The sequence below is a fragment of the Phyllostomus hastatus genome, unplaced genomic scaffold (genome assembly GCF_019186645.2).
Source record: "Phyllostomus hastatus isolate PE091 unplaced genomic scaffold, TTU_PhHast_1.1 phas_scaffold_345, whole genome shotgun sequence".
In the NCBI taxonomy this organism is placed as follows: domain Eukaryota; kingdom Metazoa; phylum Chordata; class Mammalia; order Chiroptera; family Phyllostomidae; genus Phyllostomus; species Phyllostomus hastatus.
In genome coordinates, this window is record NW_025334024.1 from 4,821,919 (window position 1) to 4,844,893 (window position 22,975).

General features: G+C 44.0%; 1 protein-coding gene across 2 annotated transcripts in view; it reads left to right on the top strand.

The window, feature by feature from the left end:
• The window catches only part of MBTPS1 (membrane bound transcription factor peptidase, site 1), a 53,277-nt gene that overhangs the window by 10,186 nt on the left and 20,116 nt on the right, over positions 1-22,975 (top strand). For both annotated transcript variants that reach the window (XM_045818818.1, XM_045818817.1), the window contains exons 2-11: positions 590-1,075; positions 1,781-2,038; positions 4,848-5,051; positions 6,955-7,065; positions 7,517-7,626; positions 8,938-9,054; positions 9,452-9,519; positions 13,121-13,223; positions 14,966-15,117; positions 17,647-17,808. In XM_045818818.1, coding sequence (XP_045674774.1) covers positions 913-1,075; positions 1,781-2,038; positions 4,848-5,051; positions 6,955-7,065; positions 7,517-7,626; positions 8,938-9,054; positions 9,452-9,519; positions 13,121-13,223; positions 14,966-15,117; positions 17,647-17,808 — 1,448 coding nt within the window. In that variant the 5' untranslated portion in view covers positions 590-912. The remainder of the gene's footprint in view (positions 1-589; positions 1,076-1,780; positions 2,039-4,847; positions 5,052-6,954; positions 7,066-7,516; positions 7,627-8,937; positions 9,055-9,451; positions 9,520-13,120; positions 13,224-14,965; positions 15,118-17,646; positions 17,809-22,975) is intronic.

Consider the following 22,975-nt stretch of genomic DNA (forward strand, 5'->3'; position numbering starts at 1 on the left):
AATCTGAAAAAGCATAGCTTGAATAATTTTAAAGCACAGTGTCTCTTTAAAAAGGTGTTATGTACATAACTTGAATGTAAATTGGTTTGTATTTAGGTAGTCATTTTGAACTAGAAAGTAAGGGTATAGGTACCAAGCTTTTGCCTGAAAAATTATGGGGGATTGAAATGTTGATTGGGAAAATGCCTGTTGAAGAGTTGCAAATGGTAGGGAAATACAGAGAATCTTAAAAGCAAAGTGAAGGCTGGTAAGCAAAGCATCATGATTCCCCCTTCTCTTTGGCTGCCAGGATACTCACGGCCGATATGCTTAACATTCCTGGTGTTATTTCTTATTCTTAGTTTTCTTCATTTTTCTCAGTTATTTTATCCTTTCTGATTTTTTTTTGAAACTGACAATTAAAACTTTGTTTTTTCCTGAAGGAGACAAGGAGTAACGAAATAATGAGGTGTTTCGTGGTTGTGTTGTACATTCCTTGTCTTGTGACCAGGGTGTCTGCTTGACCCCGTCATTGGAATTGCACCCGGGACTGGACCCTGCCTGGTTCTGCAGCTGCTGCTGATGTCTCTGCGCTTGTTTTGTGTTGTAGGTTGGCTCTCGGCGTGGCTGCTCATCCTCCTCGGACTTTGGCTCTGTGGTGCCAATGGAGCGCAGGACTCGGTTTTCTGGGCGGGAGTGACAGAAGCCTCATGTCCAAGATGGAGAAGAAACGAAGAAAGAAATGAAAGCCTCTTTTCAGGCCACCTCGCAAGAGGCCATGAAATTTAACTTTTATTTACATTGGACAAGACTGTAAAATGGCTGATCAGTAATGTCTCAGCTTTTAGCTGAAACAAAAATTAACTTATAATCAAGGAAGAAAAAAGTGTGATTTGAATTTATGCAATTTTATGACCGTATTCACTTAGGACCATGAAGCTTGTCAACATCTGGCTCCTTCTGCTAGTGGTTTTGCTCTGTGGGAAGAAACATCTGGGTGACAGATTGGAAAAGAGATCTTTTGAAAAGGCTCCATGCCCTGGCTGTTCCCACCTGACTCTGAAGGTGGAATTCTCCTCAACAGTTGTGGAATATGGTAATGATATTATTTTAAATGTTAGGGACTCCATGTTTTTTGTTTCAAACTTACTTTAAACATTAGCTTTTACTGCAGCAACATTTCCCTCTTTTTTTTTTACAATAAATTTTGAATGGGGTGAACGCATAGCACTTGTCAACTCTGCCGAAATTTCTTTTCCCAGTGTAGTTAGCTTATATGAAGCAAGGCAGTTGACATTCTGAATTACTTCTCTAAAACTTGATTGCATGGAACAGGTGACATGAGCCGGTGAGGTGGGGAGTTTGCAGGTGCTGAATGTTTGTGTTCTGAAGTTCAAGTGAGCAGATGTGATCACTACCAAATAGTCCTATACAATCTCCAAATTTTGCTACTGTTTTCAGTAAAATAAAATTGAGTCTTCTCTGGATTCCTTTTGCATGTTTGAAAAACTTACATGTATTTCTTTGCTGTATATTCAAACTTCTGTTAATATTTGCTTTTTAAAAAAATAGCCCAGGTGTCTAGTTTTGAGGCATGTGGTTTCAGACAGATCGTTTGCATTCTGAGCTCGGGGAACTGCTGTCCGGAGCATTTAGAGCAGCCTGTGTGTTTACTCCTCTTTTCACTCTGGGTTTTAAGATACGTAAGTTTTTTTTTCAACCAGGGAAGTTCAGGTTATATATAACCTTATGTTATATATGTACATAAATTCTTATTTTTATCTGTGGTCATTGATTTCAGAATATATTGTGGCTTTCAATGGATACTTTACAGCCAAAGCTAGAAATTCATTTATTTCAAGTGCCCTGAAGAGCAGTGAAATAGACAATTGGAGAATCATTCCTCGAAACAACCCATCCAGTGACTACCCTAGTGACTTTGAGGTGATTCAGATAAAAGAAAACCAGAAAGCGGGGCTGCTGACACTTGAAGACCATCCGAACATCAAACGGGTGACGCCCCAGCGGAAGGTCTTGCGCTCCCTCAAGTGCGCCGAGAGTGAGTACTGCAGTCTCAGGCCGGTCTGTGTCCGTTTCTGTGCACTTGGGTTTCGAGAGAGAACGTGCAGATTCACCCATGCTCTGCTCCACTGCCCCGTCCCCACCCTCAGCTATATTTTGAAAATTTTCAACCTGGCAGATAGTTGAAAAAGAGTGACCACACATGTCCTTTCATCTAGTTACCTCAATTGTGGACATTTTCTTAGCAGGAATTTAAAAATCAAAGAGGCTTCATACTGTCTGGGTAGGAAGAAAAAAATCAGAGTTTACGGTAGAGGTTAATAGTGATTTCGTTTCCGTTGGGAGTGATTTTTACCCAGGTTTGTCTCAGAGCCTTCAGACGGTGAGGCTGTGATGTCCCTTCATACTCTGGAATGACAGGTGGTGACTTCGAGGCTCCTCCTCACTTGCATTTTGCTTCTGTCGGGGTGTTTTGATTTTTCACGGCACCTGGCAAAACGTCTTTTCCTTGGGGCTCACTTTGTTTTCTCGGAGCCCCCGACCTCACGTGACCGTGCCCTCACTGGGCCCATTCCGGTCCTGAGTTGTGCGGGAGTGAGGGTGGGGAGGTTTGGTTACTGCCTTTGCAGCTCGAGGGCTCCGTCCTTCCTGCACCTTTACAACTTGGACTTGCCAAGATAGAACTTATCCTCAAATGTTAATTGTCTGCTTATTATGTAATGTTTTCCAAAGCGTGTGTATTGGCAAAGGGGAAAGGGTTTTTTCCCAACTTGTTATAAACCGAAATAACAGATGTCTAGTTTTGTTATCATTTACTACTATTTATTTCATTGGAAGAAATAATAGATAAAATTTCATTTTTGTTCGTTTACATCCTAGGCCTGAGAGCCTCTGAGGTTAAAGAGAAGACACAGAGCAGAACAGGGACTGAGGCTGACTGATTTGCATAGCGTGGCCGGCCACTCCAGTCTCCATCAGCTTTGTGGTTTAGGCGTCTGGGTTCTTCAGAGCTCCGTCTGGTTGTCCAGATGTTTTGTGGTGCTTTTTTCTTTAAAAAGCAATAACCTCAAGACAATCCAGGAAGATAAAAACAAACCAAACCTTGTACAATTAGCCAAGTATTATACAGTGTTCCTTTTTGTTCTTTTAATCTTAAAAAGCTTCAGCATATTTTAGGAAACATGGAAATGCCTAATTTTAACACAGTAATCAGAGTGCCTCATGGTTGGGCTGTATACACTCTGCACGGGACAGTCTGCTGCCGTGCGTGGCTGTGCCTGACTCAGGAGATAGCTTCCCACGTGCCCAGTGTCTCTGCGTGTCATTTGTGACTGTGTGGTAAGCAGTCTTTAAGTTTCAACTTCTTTTATCCAAGAAATGAAGATAATACTACTTAACTCATAGGGTTCTTAGGAAGATAAAATGAAATAGTGTGTGTAGAGAGCTTAGCAGGTTTTAGGTTATTGTAGGTAGACATTAAATGTTACTTATTTCTATGGCTCCATTGTTAGACAGCTTTGCTTTAGTTTAGGCTGAAACCTGTCTCACTCTGGATCTCATTCCTGGCTCTCCCCCATGAGCTGTGAGACAGAGCTAACCTGATTTCCATAAGAGAGTATTCAAAGATGTATTTTGAAGATATCCATGCCTCTTTCTAGGATAATAAAAATCTCCAGTTCTTTTAACACTTATTCACGTGACATGATTTCAAGTCCCGTCATCATTTTAATTGCTTTCCTTTGAATGTTCTTCAGTTTTTCTAAATTGCTCTCAAAGAGCAAAGCCAGAACTGAATTCATTACTTAAAGCAGAACAGACCCTTCCCTTGTTCTAAATATTATTCTTCAGTAAGTACCTCCACTATTGTCCCATGCTGTTGACTTAACAGAATCAACACAGGAAGTTCAATACAGAATAATTTCAGTTGGATTGTGCAAATAATTACTTAATGGAGTTGACAGGACTATATATTTCTCCAGTTCCCTGTACTTTCATGGGTGTAGCCTGGTAAGACCAGAATAAAAATGATAGTAATTTGCTTTATAAACAGAACTTCAGTAATAGTACAGATTTGCTCTTGTTAAAACTGAGTTGAAATACAGTTTCTTCTTATTTATTATAGCATAGTCTCTGAAAAGTAAAGGGACAGCTCTTGGGATATTTCTTTTGCTTTCTCCATTTAAAAAGTACGTTATTTATAGGTAGTAAAATCCGTGCCTTTTAGCCAACACTTTGGCAAGTTTTGATGAAAGTGTCAGTCAGGTACCTAGCAACCAGATTAAGATACAATATAGTTTCCTCACCCTCAGAAATGCCCTGACTCCTCTGTAGTTCTTTTGCTTTGCATTTTGAAAGCTGGCATTCTAGTAGAGAAGCATGTTGAGAATATTGAGAAAATGCAGTTGGAAAAGGCCCTGTTGCTGGTTGGCCGGAGATGGGTGTAATGGGATAACACGGCCTCTCCGTCCCAGAAATCCAGCGCCATAAAGCCTTTCAGACGAATAGCAGCCATTCCCTTCAACTCCCCCCTCCCTTTTTCTTCTCCAGTGAGAGCAAGTTGCTGATGAAAAATCTTCAGTTTTACTATCACAATTGACCTCATTGTTTAAAAAATGATTATTTCTATAAGCCTTTCTGCCTTGCACTGGTTATAAAATTCCAGGTAAAAAACTATTTGGGAACCACATGGTGGCCAATAATATGCTATAAATATAACTGCATGGAGAAAACCCATCTAGCAAAGGAAGATTAAACAGGATTTCAGACGGTAATCAATCCTGTTTGTAGTGATTGTTCTCCCTGACTAGCATCGTGTCATTTGGGTATTTTTCCTTCCTTGGCCCTAGCCGACCCCATAGTGCCCTGCAATGAAACCCGATGGAGCCAGAAGTGGCAGTCGTCCCGTCCCCTGCGGAGAGCCAGTCTCTCCCTGGGCTCTGGGTTCTGGCACGCCACGGGAAGACATTCGAGTCGACGGTTGCTGAGAGCCATCCCACGCCAGGTTGCCCAGACGCTGCAGGCGGACGTGCTTTGGCAGATGGGATATACAGGTGTGTGCTGTGACGGAAGCAGCGCAGGGGTTGGTGTCCGGGAGGCTGCCCCCTCGAGTGCTAGTGCTGAAGCCAGGTGGCCTCGTGCACCTCAGCTTCTCATTATTTGCTGAGCTGGACACAGTTGACTGCCCCTCGTCTTTGACTCCTGCTGTGCTGGGCATCTGTTTCTATGGCTTTTCTAATTGTTTAATCCTGTTCACTGCGTCTTCTTTTTCTGTACCATTTCTGAGGTTACATGAGGCAGGTCGTGAAGCGTTCTTTCCTCTCAACACATACGTAAACAAACACAGCACTGCTCACCTTTAGGGCTGACTGGTAGTCCAGCCAAGTTTTATAATTTCTCAGGGAAAGAGATGGAATTCAAAGACAGTTGCCTTGATTTGCGCAGTTTCATGAAAATGGGTTTATCACTCCGCTGTGCTGCCCTGTGTGCAGAAGGGTGAAGTAATTGACTCATACTTGTTGATCATTTATTTCCAAAAGGGAAGCAATATTAATGACCATGTTCTGTGAAAGAAACTCACATCCAATAAGGTTGTTTTTCTTATTGATTCATCATGGCAGAAAATTTCTTTTTCAACTAATGTGAAGGGCCCTGACTTTTAAATGTAACCCATTTCCCTAGCCCCCCCAGCACGTCATGATTATCTAGGTGCCTTTACCTGTACCTCCTAGACTTAGGGACCCTACCCCTCCCTTGAGTTCCTCAGCTGTCTGCCTTTCAGAACCCCTGAGATACTTCACCTTTTAACACCTGCTGAATTGATTTTATCAGAATGATTGTCTTCTCTCAGTTTTGTTTTTCTAGGGCAAAAACTCCCTCATAAAACAAATTCTCTAGTCTTCAGAGAAGCATTTTTTAATCCCCTCCAAACCAAAAGGTTTCCAGTTTTATGTGTGCATTTTTAAAAAGTAAGCGATACATTTTGATGGTGGTTCTCTTACTATAGTTGACTATTTAAGGTAGTATTGATATGTAAACACAACTTTCATACCAGAAAGACATTACAGTGATCCCTCCCCTATCACGGGAGTTACATTCCAGAGACCCCCTCGATATTTGAAAATCCTCAAAGTAGCGGCGTTATATTTATTTTATCATTTATGTATATTTTAAGGTTTTATAAACCCTTCCCACACTCCTATAAACCTTTCCCACACTCTTATAAACACTTCATATGTTCTTAAACACTTTCTACACTGTTAAACCTACATAATTTTAACAACAAAAAAAATTCTGTGTGGTTACTCACCAGTGAAGTATACAGTTGTCCTGCAGGTTTTTAAAACCCGAGATATGGTGAAGCCGCAGTGAGTGAACCGCGATATAGCGAGGGATGACTGTACCTTCATTACACTTTCAGCTGTTAAATAATAGACTTATCTTAGTTTTTTCCTACATTTTCTTGAGTTTTTGATCTGAATAACATCAGTTATTTCCCATTGGTGCCGATGGCTTTTGGCTAGTACCTGAAGCAGACTCAGCAGATAGCTGCCCCTCTCCTGGGGGTGGGTGCTTTGTGGGTACCTCTCTGAGGAGGTGAGTGGATGGAGACCTGGAGGAAATTATCAGAGGGGAAAACCCCCATGAGTAGAGGAGCAGGGAGAGGTGGTTCCTTCCAGGAGCGTTGGTGACAGTGGAGGAGTGTCCAGAGGGGTTTCTGTTTACCCTCAGCTCTGGTGTAGCAGCAGATGATGGCATTCCCCAGCTGTCCCCTTTTCTCAGCCTGGGCTCAGCCTGGGCCCCAGGGCATGTGACCTGCCTTGTGTGCTCTGGGCCAGCTTCGGCCCTTGATGGCGTGTTCTCCATGGCTCCCAAGGAGGGATGTATTTTATAGACAAAAAAAACATCAGAAAGATGATTTCTTAAACCTGACTGTTTGCTTTCTTTTTGAATAAGGTGCTAACGTAAGGGTTGCTGTGTTTGACACTGGGCTGAGTGAGAAGCATCCCCACTTCAAAAATGTGAAGGAGAGAACCAACTGGACCAACGAGCGAACGCTGGACGATGGTAGGCGGCGGCGGCGGCGTGGTGAGACCCTGGGGGAGGCGTTTTCCAGTCGCAGGTGGGCTTCGTGCTCCACTGCTGTCCCGTTTCCTCAGTGAAGTACTTTCTCCAGCGTTTAACCAGTCCATGTGCGATAGTATTCACACACACTCAGCTCGTCATTCTGCCTCTTGGCAGAAACTTTTCTAACTGTCTCAGGATGTGGGAGGTAGTGTTTGAGGGGAAAGAGAGGGGGGCCTGGTGGAGGAGAACCCCCCTGTCAGGGAGAGAGCAGGAGTGGCTGACCCAGAAGTGGGTCAGGTATGGCGTGGCTCTGCGTGGGAGACAGTGCCGAGGAGCAGAGATTCTGCACCTAGGACTGCAGGGGGAGCCTGTTAAATTGGTGCTTTGAAGTGTTACGCATTGGCACACGCTACCAGCAGTTGGATGACTTCTTTTCCTTGTTGGGCAACAGGGCTGGGCCATGGCACATTCGTGGCAGGTGTGATAGCCAGCATGAGGGAATGCCAAGGATTCGCTCCAGATGCTGAACTTCATATTTTCAGGGTCTTTACCAACAACCAGGTGGGTGTTGAGGGCCCCTGAAACTTAAAGAATTGATACTAAAATGCAAGAAATTAAAGCTGTAGAAAATACATGCTGGGTGAAATGCAGCTTATGCCAGTGGGCAAGCTGCGGCTGGTGTCCCACATGTGCCATGCTGTCCCCTGCTGTCCCCCACTGTCCCTTCTGTGTGGCTCTGCCCTTCTCCCCCCTTCCCCTCATTGGCCTCGCTGGAACTCTGAAGACCTGCCTGGGGCAGCTGTGCGTGGGGGTTCTGTGACAGCCTGTTTCTTCCTCTCTCTTGGGCCTGGTCGATGCTCCTGTGCCGCCACGTCTGGGCACATTTCTTGTACTTTCTACCTAAGAGAATAATTGCATGGTTGTCTCTTTGCCACCCGTACTGGACTGTGATGACCTTGCCCGTTGCCTGTGTGCCCAGCACCTGGCATCGTGCTGAATAATGTGGATTTATGAGCCTCTTCTTTTACTCTTCATTTTGAAACTATTTATAGAAAAGGGGGGAGGGTCCTGGTAGTTTTATGTTTAAAATATAATTAAAAATATAGGTGATGCATAGTTTTTGTATTTATGTAAAAGGCAACACAGGGTAATTCTCCTGACCCTGTCCCCATCCTGCAGGCGTTTACTTGCTCCCCCGGTCTCTCGTGAGAGTTTCTCAATTTCTTACACTCCCTCCTCCTAGAATTTCTTTGGCATATACAAGCAAATATAAACATGTAGTCTTATTTTTTTAAAGACTTTTAAAAACATGGTTTTTAATTATATACTCATCTTGTTTCCATTGTAAGTTTACTTCTGTATTTTATGAACACATCTAAATGGTGATACACAAAATAATTTAGCTTCTTTCAGGAAACTAGGAATAAAACAATTCTATAAAAGAATTTTTATTGATGTCATTTATTCTTCAACCCATTTAGCAATAAAGATTATTAGAGAAATACATTAAACTATTTAGAAACGCTCGACTTACTACAAGTGTGTTAGGATAAATCATTTTAGAAGAGGGGCAGTTGGAAGTTGGGGATTTTGTGTACTGTACAGTGAGGAGCTGTACCTGAGGCCCAGAGAGACCGGTGCCCCCAGAGCACACTCTGTTGCTGAAACCCCGCTCCCTCCAGGGGGTTGGGGTTTCTGGATGTACTAGTTTACATTTTGGGGTATTATTTGTCTTTGGGATTGATTTCTGAAATTTAAGTTAGTACCTCATGCTGCTAAGAGTTCAGACTCTGCCCGTAAAATGAAAAACTCACTTGTGACGCTTTGAGACTTCCACTGAAACACCTGAAGGGCTGTGTTAACTCTGACCAGGTGTCCTACACGTCCTGGTTCCTGGACGCCTTCAACTACGCCATCCTGAAGAAGATCGACGTGCTCAACCTCAGCATCGGGGGCCCTGACTTCATGGACCATCCCTTCGTGGACAAGGTTGGTAGTGTCACCGCACAGAAGGTCGCATTTGGTGACGGCTCCTTTTCACATGCCCGACTCTGAGGGCTTGCTCCCTCAAGGTGACTGCTTCATAAGGACAGGTGGGTGGTGGCCTGAGCTTCAGTGACTTGCAGTGGATGTAGCACATGGTGCCTTGGGGATTACTTCCCATGTAAACACACCACCTGTGTTTTCTGAACACGCCTGGAAAGCTGGCGTCTGCAGCGTGTGCTGCCTAGTCCTGCGTGCTGGCTTTGATCATTTCTGAACGTGCTTTCAGTGGGGACCCTTTTATTTAGGACTTTTTTCAGAGTTGTGGTTATTTTTTGACAGTTCTCTGTTGATTGTTTAAAAGTGGTGTGCTTTCACAGTTAAGTGCTTGCTGATTTTGTAGGTGTGGGAGCTAACGGCCAACAACGTGATCATGGTCTCTGCGATCGGCAACGATGGGCCTCTGTATGGGTATGTACCCGCAGTGGGGACGCACTCGGGGGGCTTTGTTCTCTGAAGTGACTGAAACACGCCGTCTGCTTCTGTGTCAGCCTGTACCTGTTTGTGTCTGTCTTACACTGCGTGTGGGAATTTCCGACATGGGAACAAGGGGGCTGCATGGTGAACTCGGGTTCCTGTGTCACTTGCTTCAGCAGTTGGCAACTCAAGGCCAGTCTTGTTTCTGTTTAATTTCTTTTTTACTTTGCTTTAAATAGAAATTTGGAGGCCTAAAGTTTTTATTACACTTTTTTTTTTTCAAAGTCAGTCAGGAAGTCAATTTATTAGAAATAAATGAGCCCTGCAATATTTTTTGAGACCCAGTCTGTACCAGGCACGGGCGTGAGGAGATAGGTAGATGAGGGGTCTGCCTCTTCAGGAAAAATAAGGTGTAAACACAGTGAAACTAGCATGGGAGAAGGCACAGGAGACACCGATGGTGCTTTGGAGGTTGACGGAGGGAGGGGATGGGGGAAGCGGAGAGGACGGTGGCACAGAAACCCTCCTTTGTGCTGTGCAGTGGCGGTGAGATGCGGAACATGAGTCACTGACTCACAGGCAGTGGCCTTTGGTTAGAGATCCCAGTTTTATTTCTGCCTCCAGCTCCACTTCCCATTCTCTGCATAATACGTATAAATCTCTTGTGCTGAGATGCGTTTGCAGTAGGATTTGTCACCCTCCTTTATTGGGTGCCCAGGATGTGTGTAGTTTGGTGCAGTGACAAAGAGTTAAAGGTCACCAGGGTCTGCCCTCAGTGTGTCATAGCCCCGTAGAAGTCTACACGAATGTGTGTGTTCCCTCCCACATGCGTGTGTGTCCACGGTGCGCACAGTGGAGACGTGTGCTTGAGCCTGTGGAAAGGCTCACTCCCTGCATCTCACAGCGACATCCCTGGAGTGCGCGCTGGGGAGAGCAAGGGGCCTTGATGACTGGCTGAGCTTATGCAGAGGGTTCAGGGCATAAGGTTAGGGTGCATATATGAAATGAATGCTTTTGTAGGTCAAAAACCATACTTATTGGCAGTCACCTTCCTAAGAATTCTTTAGTGAGGATTCTGTCTCCTTGTGAGGGGTCCCGGGTACTGGGTTTTCCTGCGTTGTCAGTAATGCATGTTTCAACCAAGAGGTGGCATTTCAAACTAGAGCTCTATTGTGAGAAACACCAATTTCTAAATATTCTCATCAGGTTTTCTTGTTTTCTTTCTCAACTGTTTGCCACTTCTCCCATTTCTGATGTGTCCACCCCAGGCCAGCCCTCATCAATTCAGGGTCACTAGGTTATCAAGTGGTTTCCTAGCCCATCCTCCTGCGTTCAGTCTTTCCTACCCCAGCTCTTTCTGCATGGGCGACTTGGGGTTGTGGGGAACACACAGGTGTGGAGCCAGACTAGTTCCTCCTGCCCCTTTCCGGCTGTGGGGCGCTTACTCTTCGAGCCTCAGACCCCTCGCCTGTCACGGGCAGGTGTGTGACCTGCCCCCAGTGGGTTGGTCGTTTTGAGAAGGAAATCAGACAACGGAGAGAAAGCACTGTGAATACGGAGCCTCTGTAAGTGTTGGCTGTTTTGTTCTCCCTTTTTTTGTGTGCGTTTCTCTTGTCAAAACACATGTTCTAGCAGTTTTCTTATTCCAGGTTCTGCCGTGAATTATTGCCAAATCAAGCGAAATTTTTCTTCTTGGTTTTCAGGGTCCTCAGTATTCCAGCCTGACGTTGGCAGACTTTTTCTATAAAAGGATCAGATAGTAAATACTTAGGATCTATGGGCCATATGGTATTGGCTCAGCTTTATTTTTCCCTACTGCACGTACATCTTCCTCAGGTCTGGTCTCCTCCTGGGTCTCCCTGTGGGAGACCACATTCATCCGAGCCTTCATCACCTGTCCCTGTCGCCGACCCTCCTGGCTTGCCTTCTGCTCACACCTCAGGACTCCCAGTTCTTCCACATGCCATTCTGACTGGCCACACACTAGTTGCTCTTCTGAAATCCTGTGACTTCTCTGGGCAGTTACACTCAGTGGTTCCTAAACAAAGAGTTACTCGTTCCAGTGTATGAGAGGAGACCCTGGGCAGGAGGGCCCTGTGTCAGATTCATCCTATCTTCTCAGAGCTGCACAGAGGCTGGCATGTGCCAGCTGCTTTGTAGTGCCGGGAATGGCACTTAATCAGAATGGCACAGCTTGCGCACTGCTGCTTACTATTGGGGCCGCGGGTAGGGCTGGTTTAATGACAGTAGTGTACCAGTTGCTGAGGCACTCATTGCAGACATTGAGCTGACTAGTCTGGAAATAATGCTCATCTCCCCAGGTACCTCTTGCCGTGAGCTCTCTCCGGGTCCTGCATCCTTGACACTTAGACCGAATGGTGCAGCAGGTCTGCAGCCACAGCTCCCTGCTTTCAGCACCAACTGGATGTCTTGATGCCTTCTCTTATGTTTTCAGGGTTGAAAGCACACTCTTATAGGGATTGACAGGCACACGGAGGGTGGGAAGGCGGTGGCTTTTTATGTTAACTGTGATGGGAGGTTTTGTCAGTGACTTCTATTCTAAGCTCTGCTCCTTGATTTCATAGAAATTCATAAATTTTTAGCATCAGCCAGTAAAATATTACTTGTTAGTGCCTCTGAACAACCATCTGGTAGCATGTCAGTGGCCAGTGGGCCAAGAAGGCAGTGTCACGGTTGACTCACCATGGTTTAAAACAGTTGGTTGAAAGTGCATGCTCTAGAATTTGGCTACCAATATTGGTTAAGCCACTTGGAATCAGTTTTGGTTATTGAATTGCCACAGTTTTTTTTTTTTCTTTTGGTAGCAGAGCCATATGTAATAGATAAAGCTCAGAAATGCAGTTTCATAACTGGTTGTTTTAGACTTTAAAATAGTTTAGCTGCATTTAAATTTATATCTTGATTTTATAGTTTAAACATTTTTGTCATTTTAGAGTTCACCATAATTTCCTTGCAGATCTAGTACACATGAGGTATTGAGAATTTTGTGGTTTTTCCTTTCTGTCTTCTCTTTGAGGAGCTCAGGATGATGGAGTAACGACAGTCGTTGCCACGGTCCCATGAGGAAGGTGGGGCACTTTGCACTGAAAGGCTGGGAACTAACTCCTGACCGTGGCAGCTGCAAACATGAGATTGTAGTTCCTTTAATTCGGGGGGGGGGGGGCGGGGGGCAAGATGAATACACTTGGAGCAATTTGAAAGTGATGCGAGAATGTATCAGGTGGTAAATTGTCATAGTGTTAAGTCTTGTGAAGTTAGGGAAGGGGGATTCCTTTGGGCCTGGAGGTAGTGAAGGAAAAGATAAGTCTTGGGCTGAAGCATGATAAGCAGACGGGGAGGGAAGGTACCAATGGGTGGGTGTTCAGGTGAGAGGAAACGATCGGAGCCAGTGGGAGGGTGGCAGTGAGCAAGGCCCCAGTGAGCAAGGACAGCTGGAAGTACCGCAGTCCGTCTCAACCGCACATCTTGCACAGAAGAACCTAATACAGTCTTAGATTTTGGGGGAGGATTTGCCCTTACTTGAAATATTCATTTAAAATTACTTCTTCTTTCTTGTTTTTGTGCCTCAATTTAGTACTCTGAATAACCCTGCTGATCAAATGGATGTGATTGGAGTAGGCGGCATTGACTTTGAGGATAACATCGCACGCTTCTCTTCGAGGGGAATGACTACCTGGGTAGGCTTTTTTCATTGGTTGAATGTGCCTAAAGGAACCTTTTGTCTTAGCACCCTTGGGTGTTATCTATAAGTGCGCAGATGGAAAAGCAGCGTGTGAGCCCAGCCTACACAGGCAGGTTGGCACAGCCAGGCCTGTGGGAACTTGCCCAGCCACGAGGACATGAGATCTGGCCCCTTTGACATCTACCACTTCACTGTGGTGTGTCAGGGAGGGCCTGGTTCTGAGTGGTGTTTCCTGGTTCCACTTCTTTTCATTTCTAGGTCAGCTGGATTCATGCCCAGTTGTCCTAACTAGTAGGAAGGTGGACAGTCCTCGGTGCTCCTAGGTGAGATGATATTTTTGGCCTTACGAAGCAAAAGAAGCTAGTGAGAAGAATTTAATATCAACTCTGATGACACAGAAATACTTGTATTTAGCTGGACAGAATGGAAGTAACTCTGGCAAGTTAATACAGTTATTCCGGGTTTAACCTTGCAGCTGATTCATCCTCCTCTGCCCACCAGAACAGAGGTGAAGTGCAAGTTAGACGCTCCCTCAGGCAACAGTGAGCACTCTTGTCTGCCCTTGCAGTCGTCAGGGTCAGACCACCTGCGGGATGCTCTGAGTCAAGGGTGCCAAGCTTTCAGGTCTTGGGAAGTCCTAGAAAAAAGAGTCACAGCCTCCTGAGAACATCGTGGCCTTGTCCACATGGCTCCACTTTATGGGAAGGCCTTCTCCCTCTACAGTGTTGCCTCTCTGTGCGCCGTTTTCAGTCGGCCCCACAGTGGGTCCATGCCAGAGCGCTCAGATGCCTTCTTTTTGATGGTGTTCGATTGTCATCTCAGTCCGGGGGACCTCACCCTGAGAAAGTCGGTCCCAGGGATGTATTTCCTCCTGGTTCACCTGTGCTCCTGCAGCACTTTCTTTGTGCTGCGGAGTACTTGGAAGAGGCCCCACCAGTTGATGTTTCTCTGGCTCCCTCATAAATGCTTTCACAGAATCATAATGCATTTTCAGTCCCTTGGCCTTTATCAAGGCCTTGTTTCTTAATGGTGTTTTGAGAAATGTTTGAATTATCTGCAGAGCTGTAATTGAAGATAATCTTTATGCAGTGTCCCACATATGGATGCAAAGTCCATTTTTGATTGATTGCCGTGAAAGGTTTTTTCACTTCATTTGGAGTACTTCTTTCTGCAGAACATAAGATCCTGTTGCAATTGTCATTTTGCCTCAGTTTCCAGGAAATTTCAGAATATTCAGTTAAAATCTTAAGTTATTCATACAGTTACATTTATCATTCTGAATGATTTTTATTTTCCCTTCTGGTGGCAGATTAAAATCTTCAGTAATATATATTATGTACTTTATTTCCTTATAAAGAAAGTGTTCCTTTTCCTTATTTTTAATATTAATTTTCTGGTTTTCCTGAGATATTTCTAATTTTTAAGTTATCTAGAGATAAACTAGTTTCTAATTTCTAGTGTTGCATGCTAATAAAATTTAAAATATTCACTTTTTAGTTGCTTTATAGCATTACTATTGCACTGGTTATCATAAAAAACTCCGAAAAAGACTTGTATTTTCTACATTATCATTTAAGTTTGTTTTCTGTATTGCTGTGAATTTCAGACTAAAGCCAGTACCTTACCAAGTATATTTAAATAGCCCACACTTTTGTTCTGGTTTTATTTGCTGCTGACCACATGCAGCTGTGTGCCAGTGTGTGCGCTGTGGTGAAACCGACCTGCTTTTACTTACAGGAGCTACCAGGAGGCTATGGCCGAGTGAAACCTGATATTGTCACCTATGGTGCTGGGGTGAGGGGCTCCGGCATGAAAGGAGGATGCAGGGCCCTCTCGGGGACCAGTGTGGCTTCTCCGGTGGTCGCCGGCGCTGTCACCTTGCTAGTAAGGTGAGTGTTGCTCAGCAGAGAGAAGGTGGTGCTAGCAGACCGAGACCTGAGTCTTGCTTGTCACCAGCTTAGAGTTCAAGAGCATATCACGTGACCTTGCCCCATCTGTTTCTGCGTCACCACTAAAGAGGTCAGAGTGCGTTTTGGATAGAGGATTCATGTCAGAGTTAGAGGGTGTGCATGGGAACACACTCTAAACTCGGACCAGTAAAGCAATGTATAAGGACAGACTACCTGTTACGGTCTTTTTAAAAGATTTTCTAGAGGAATTTTAGGTTCACAACAAAATTGAGAGGACAGTACAGAGATCCCTATGTCCTTCTGTCCCTGTTTGTTTGCTTGTATCCCATTTCTGTGCCATACCTGTGTTTGTGGTGCCCAAACAAGTGTGTCTGTCAGGCAGGGATTGGAAAGTAAGCTGTTCCCTGCCACGTTCTCCACTTCCTCGGGAACGCACCTTTTAATGTTCTCTGTTAGCTCAGGGGCTGTCAGAGCAGACAGCGGGACTGACAGTCACCACTGCTTTATGAGGGACAAGTTTCTCTGTAATTCACTTACTCTCTTTGTCTTGTTGAATCCCATCTGTGGTTCGAATGGAGCTTAGTGATCGATCCTTAATTTTGCAGTTAACGAAACCAGAAGTTCTCAGAGGTAGTCCACTGGAACCGACGCGCGCAAGCTCTTAGGCCACGGTGCCTCTCTCTGAGATTATAAAAGGTGTCTTAGCGGCCAGCACTTACTTTGTGTTTTAGACCATGAGGCTGTAGCTGAGCTTTTGTGTTGTGATAACATAAAACTCTACGTTTTTAAAGCTGTCCTTCATGTTAATTTTAAAATTAAATTAGAACAGGCAAATGATAGTGAATGTTTTTACATTTAAATTTCTCTTTAAAAACAAGTAAATTTATGTTGATTTTAGCTCCTAATGCCAGAGATGTTTTTATTAGTAATCCTCCATAAAGGTAGATGTTTACCTCTTTTCCTCCTTTCTCATTCTTTCTTTGTAGTTGGGAGCCAAATTCTTGAAATTGTTGACGTTGGCCAGAGTAGTCTTTGAAGAATAACCATGTGCCTGGTGGAAACATTGTCCCCCTGTTCCAGCTGGTTTTCTCACCCCATTACGTACAGTGAAAGAAGTGGGAAGGGAATGCAGACTGTGGAGTTACCTGGCTCACTTGGCTTCTGTACTAATGCCCTTGTTTCCACTCTTGTTGATTGTAAACAAAAAATACAGATGTACGTCTCTCACGTGCTGTGATTTTTAGCAGGGGTGTGGTTTCAGACTCCGCTGTCAAGTCTGTCAAATCTCCCTCCTGTCAGATGAGTGGGGGGATGAGGAGAGTGAGCTTTCCATTTCCAGTGGCATCTCCAAGTGCAGACATTTTCAGTGTCAGGGAAACCTTTCACTTCCCCCATCTCCCTGCAGCAGATGAAAATGCCACTGTGGTAGTTCCGAAGTATTTTTATGGCCTCACAAATAGCTCAGAACTGGTGCCAAGCAACAAAGAACTGCTTCCTTAGCTTCCAGCTCCGTAAAGAACTGGAACCTGACCTTTGGTCTTGCTTTATTGACAGGAAGAGGGGAAGATAGTTGACCTATAGTTGAGCTTTTAGCGATTCTTTATTTTCATTGAGAATTTTATGTCCTTTTCTCCTTATGTCAGATGTCCCATCCAGACCTGTTAAAAAAAAAAAACAACAACAAAATAACCTGCATACACTCCAAACCAATAATTGACATTATAGAAAAAGATTTAGGGACTTAGAGTTTTTTTTGCTTACTGGATTTTCTTCTCTGTATTTAGAGCTTAAAATTTACTTGTATTTATAATACATAGATACACAAAAATAAATAAATTTTTAATGCTAGCATTCTTAAGAAGTTGGTACTGCCTAGGCGTCCCTGAGTTCCTAGCCAATTAGAGCTGAGCGTTCCAGTCTGTCCTGATATGTCCTGGTGGTGAAACTCAAGGGGGCCTCAGTTCTCACGGTTCCGTTAGGCTGCATCCACCAGGTGACTCCACAGAGGCCTCCGAAACAAAAAGGCAGGCTTTCGCTGTGGAGACGGGGCCTTCCCCCAGTGCTGTGCCTCTTGCCTGTCTTGCATCAGCTTCCCTTTCCAGAACCCATCTGTTTTCCTTTGCTTTTCCCAGCTAGGTCGTGTCCCAGTCCGTCGTCGTCTTCCTGGCTTCCCCTGAGGAGCCAATACCTCTTACCCTTTCTTGCTGCCTACAGCCTGTAAGGTCGATTTAGTTGGAAAAATGTTTTTCTGACCCATTTAGTATAAATAAGCACTCATCTGTGAGTCACTGTTCTCACAAGCCACGCGGGAGGCTAATAACTGGTCACTCCAGAAGGTGGTACAGAAATGAGAGACGTTCATTTTTATCTTGGCATGGGCCCTACCAAAGAAGCGATCATTGCAGACAGAACAAGATTGGAGGTCACATTTGCACATTTGTAGGTTAGGAATAATCCGCTTTTCACTCTTTTACAAGAAAATGAGCAAATACATGGTTTTCCCCCCAGCACCGTCCAGAAACGTGAACTGGTGAATCCGGCCAGTATGAAGCAGGCCCTGATTGCGTCAGCCCGGAGGCTTCCTGGTGTCAATATGTTCGAGCAAGGCCACGGCAAGCTGGACCTACTCAGAGCCTATCAGATCCTCAACAGCTACAAACCTCAGGCAAGGTGAGTACGTTTTCCTTTTGAACAGGCCTTTCTTTTTGCTGTGTTCCGTGGGCGATTTCCCTCTGCCCAGAATATTAGCCTCCAAACGGGAACTAGTCGCTGGTCACACTACTCTCAGGGTCCCCATGGAGAGCTTCACTCTGCCGCTTCGGCTGCCAGAACTTGAACTGCTCTCTACTTCCTGATGTTCTGTTATTTTTAATATGAATGGTTTGAAATGATTTCCTGTTAAAACTTTCTTTTGAAATAATCTTGTGTTTACAGGAATTTGGAAATTTGGTATAAAGCGTTTTCATATGCCCTTTACTGAGCTTCCTGTAATGCCAGCATCTTAAATGACCACAACTTAACTGTTAAAACGAACAAGCGAACATTGATACTGTAATAGACTCGCAGGCTTTAGTCCTAGCTCAACAGTTTTCCCCTCATGTTCTCTGCTCAGTCCAGGATCCAGGCCCCATGTTGCCTTTAGTTGTCATATCTTCTTGGTGTCCTAAGCCTTTGACAGTTCACCTGTCTTGTCATTTACGACTGACTCCTTTGGGAGTGCAGGTTACTTATTTTGTAGACACTGTCTTGCCATGGGTTTATCCGATGCTTTTTTATAAAATATATTGTATTGATTATGCTATTACAGTTGTTCCATTTTCTCCCCTTCACTCCCCTCCACCCTCCTTCCCACCCACATTCCCCCCCTTTAGTTCATGTCCATGTGTCATACATATGAGTTCTTTGGCTTCTACTTTCCCCATACTATTATTACCTTCCCCCTGTGTATTTTCTACCTACCATCTATGCTACTTACTCTCTGTACCTTTTCTCTCTCTCTCCTTCTCCCACTGCCCCATGGATAACCCTCCATGTGATCTCCATTTCTGTGGTTCTGTTCCTGTTGTAGTAGTTTGCTTAGTTTGTTTTTGTTTTAGGTGTGGTAGTTGATAATTGTGTTTGCTGCCATTTTACTGTACATATTTTTTATGTACAGTAAAGTGATTTCTTAGATAAATCCCTTTAACATTTCATATAATAAGGGCTTCATGATGATGAACTCCTTTAACTTGACCTCATCTGAGAAGTACTTTATCTGCCCTTCCATTCTAAATGAAAGCTTTGCTGGATAGAGTAATCTTGGATGTAGGTCCTTGCCTTTCATGACTTGGAATACTTCTTTCCAGCCCCTTCTTGTCTGTAAGGTCTCTTTTGAGAAATCAGCTGACAGTCTTACGAAAACTCCTTTGTAGGCAACTGCCTCCTTAGCTCTTGCTGCTTCTAGGATTCTCTCCTTTGTTGCTTTTTTTAAAAAGAGTTTGTTTATTTTATTTTTAGACAGTGGGGAAGGGAGGGAGAAAGAGAGGAAGAAAAACATCAATGTGTGGTTGCCTCTCACGAGCCCCCTACTGGGAACCTGGCCTACAACCCAGGCATGTGCCCTGACTGGGAATCAAACTGGTGACCCTTTGGTTCACAGGCTGGTGTTCAATCCTCTGAGCCATATCAGCCAGAGCTGATGCTTTTTTATGATCAGTTTGAGGTTATGTGTTTTTGGTAAGAAATTTTTAAAAATTTTTAATTTTGAATATTTTAGATTTACAGCAGTTTCAGAAGTAGTGCATGAGGATCCATTGTCCTTCACCCAGCTCTCCCTAATGTTAACATCATACATAACCATACAGAGGTGGGCAGAAAGTAAGTTCATAGTTGTACCTGAAACACAGAGTTTGTTCTTGTATTATTACTGTATTTTGCCATGTATAATGTGCACCTTTTTGCCCAAATTTTTAAGGGAAAAATAAGGATACACATTATACGTGGGTAGTACTAATTCTGTATCTATATGTGTTTTATTTTTGTAAGATTTTATTTATTTATTTTAGAGAGATGGGGAAGGAAGGGAGAAAGAGAGGGAGAGAAACATCAATGTATGGTTGCCTCTAGCATACCCCATACAGGGGGTTTGGCCCGCAACCCAGGCATGTGCCCTGACTGGGAATCAAACCAGCGATGCTTTGGTTCACAGGCCTGCACTCAATCCACTGAGCTACACAAGCTAGGGCCTGTGTCTATATGTGTTCTTAATTTTTTTATTTATGCTTATGCATTAAAAGTGTAACTCTAGAAAGCATTAATGATATCCATATGCAAAATAATATCCTGGAATACAGTAATCAGTTTTGTTTCTAAATATAAATAATTGAATTAAAAATCGAAAGACTTTTGTTTCCTGAAAGTTTGGGCCAAAAACATGGGTGCGAGTTATACACAGTGAATAAGTTATTTATTTATTGCATTTTCTATACAAACAACTGTAAACCTACTATTGCCCTACCCTGTAGTATAAGCCTCAAAGTCTGGAAATCAGTCGATACATTACCATTGATTAATCTGTAGGATGTATTCAGTTTTCACCCATTGTTCCACTACTGTCCTTTTCCTGGCCCAGGATCCAGTCTGGCATCTCACATTGTATTTAGTTGTCAGGTCTCCTTGGTCTCCTCTAATCGAAGACACTTCCTTAGTGTTCGTCCTCTCATTACTGGCAGAGTTCATTTCCATCATTTAATTTAGATGATGTGTCAGTCCAGGCCCTCCAGGAAGCAGACCCTGAGATGGGGTTAGCTGCCCAAGAGAGCTGTTCAGGGAGAGGGGCCTGTGAAAGATAAGGGAAGGAGGCAGGAGAGTCTCAGGACTGCCATGCTGACCCAGCACCTGCAAAAAGAGGTGGGAGGAAGGAGGGTTACAAAGGAAGGCATGCAGCCTGCAGCACAGGTCTGAAAATGTGTCTGCTGATGGGGGATCCTTGCACCAAGGTCACCTGTTAGAGGACCCTCTGTCCCACAGGGACAGGCCTGCCCTAGTACCCCTGTGTGTTCCGATATTGGATAGGAGCAGCCCTGGGAGATGTGAGGGGAAGCAGGGCCTTGGCACAGAGCTGGTGGAGGGTCTGGAGGGGCAGCAGTGGGAGGTGTCCATAGCTATGCTTCAGCAGCATGGCCCCTGGAGCCTGCCTTAGGTGGCATCTGCCAGGTTTCTCCCCTGCAGTTACTCTTTGTCCCTTTGTGAGTTACTAAGTGTCACTCGTGGGGGTTCACTTTCAGAAGATCTTGTTGCTTAACATTTTCGCTCACTAATTTTAACACCCATTGATTGTCCTTGCCTGCAGTGATTAGTACTTCAGAGGTCGTCCCATGGTGACTTTGTATTTCTCTCACTCATTAAGTCAAATTCTACTGTAAAGAAGAGCTATCTCTTCTCTTCCATTTACGTATTCAGTTATTTATTCAGCATGGAAACACAGATATTTATTTGACTCTGTGGGTTACATTCCAATAATATCATTGTTTATTTTGTTGCTCAAATTGTCCCTGATTTGGCCAATGTGAGCTCCTTCTAGTTGGCTCCTGTGTCTTTTCAGATGTCTCCATCATTTTTTGAGCGCTTTTTCTCACTTCCTGGCAGCACACCATGTTCATGTTCAGCCTTGGTCTCAGTTCTTTCTCCAAGCAGCCTGGGCCCTTTTGTTGGAGAGCGGTGTTGAGGAACCAGCACCTGGGCGTCTGGTGTGCTCCTTGCAGCTGTGCTCATCGGTGTTCCCTGGCCTTTTCAGCAGACAGCGCTGGGAGATGTCTGTGCTTGCACGCCTGTGCCTGTTTCTCAACGGAGCTCTCTGCAGGTCTGCTGAACCCGGGAGTCTGTCTGTCTCCCAATCCCACCCGACACCACGATTCTCAGCCTAGTCTCCCCTCTCCTTATCTGTAGCTCCTCTCCAACAGCAGGAAACCTGGCCGTCGTCATCCACAATTCATTTGCTTATCTGCTCTGTCCTGGTATATGCCTGTTGAGTAGTTTTTGAACCCATGCCCTTGCAAAAGACAAATTTACTAACTTGAGTACAGTATTTATGTTGAGTTCTTTTTATCTTCAGCTTTACAGAATATAGTCATACTGTTTTCCAAAGTTAGGTTAATTCTTTTTGTCTGCACCCCATCAGTGTGGTTTTGCTAGTCAGTTTTAATACAGTTGAGTTCATCTGTCAATGTTCGTATCTCTTTTTGGATTCCCCCCACCTTCTGGTTGATTTCAACCAGTTATGTATCAGGTGTGTGAAGTATTACCATGGCTCTAAGGTCAGAACTGCACACAAATGTGACCTCATCTGTCTGTCCCTGTTCCCACTCCCCCATTCTCTCCACACTGTCCCCCTCACCCCTGTGGGTAACAATCTCAGTTGTTGGTTTATCTTTCTTGTATTTCTTTTTGCACAAGTGAACAGATACATGTATACTGGGTAGGCAAATGTAGGTTTACAGTTGTTGGTATGGAAAATAATACAATAATTAGTAATAATACAAGAATAAACCCTGTTTTGCATACTTACAACTGTAAACCTACTTGCCCACCCTATTTTTTTTATGTGCCCTTCTTACACAAAGGATAGCATTACTACAAATATTCTCTGCACTTCGCTTTTTTCATTTAACAGTATCCTGAAAATCACTCTGTATTAATTCATAGAGATATTCCTTCTTTTTATGGCTGCATGGTGTGGTTGTACCATAGTTTATTCATCCATTTATTTATATTTGGGCATTTAAATTTGTTTCCAGCATTTTGCAGTTATGAACTATTGCTTAGAATAACCTTGTGTCTAGCATTTTAGTTTTGTTGAAGCTGTGTCTTCAGAGAAAATTCTTAGAAGTGGGATTGCTGGGTGAAGGAGCTCTGTGATGTTTCACTCCATTCCCCCAGAAGGATTATGTCTGTTTTATATTCCACAGCGATTCGTGAGTGTCTGTTTTCTCAGAGCCTCATGGGCAGAAAGTTCCATCGTGCTAGTTACTTTCTGCCAACCCAATTGGTGAGAAATGGTCTCTCGATACTATTGTAATTCGCATTTCTCTAGTTAGGCGTGAGCTTGAATGCTTTTGTCTGTAGCTGACGGCCATGTTTATACCTTTCTTGCTAAGTGTCTCTACATTTGTTTTCCCCATTTTCTCTGGGGTTTTTGGTCCCTTGGTTGTTAAGGGTTTTTCATACATTAGGGTTAGTGACCATTTGTTGGTGATATATATTTGTAGATGTTTTTCCCAGTTTGTCAGTTGTCTTCTGATTTTGTATGAAGTGTTTTGCCATGCAGTTTTTTTTTTAATAGCCAATGTTATTAGTCTGT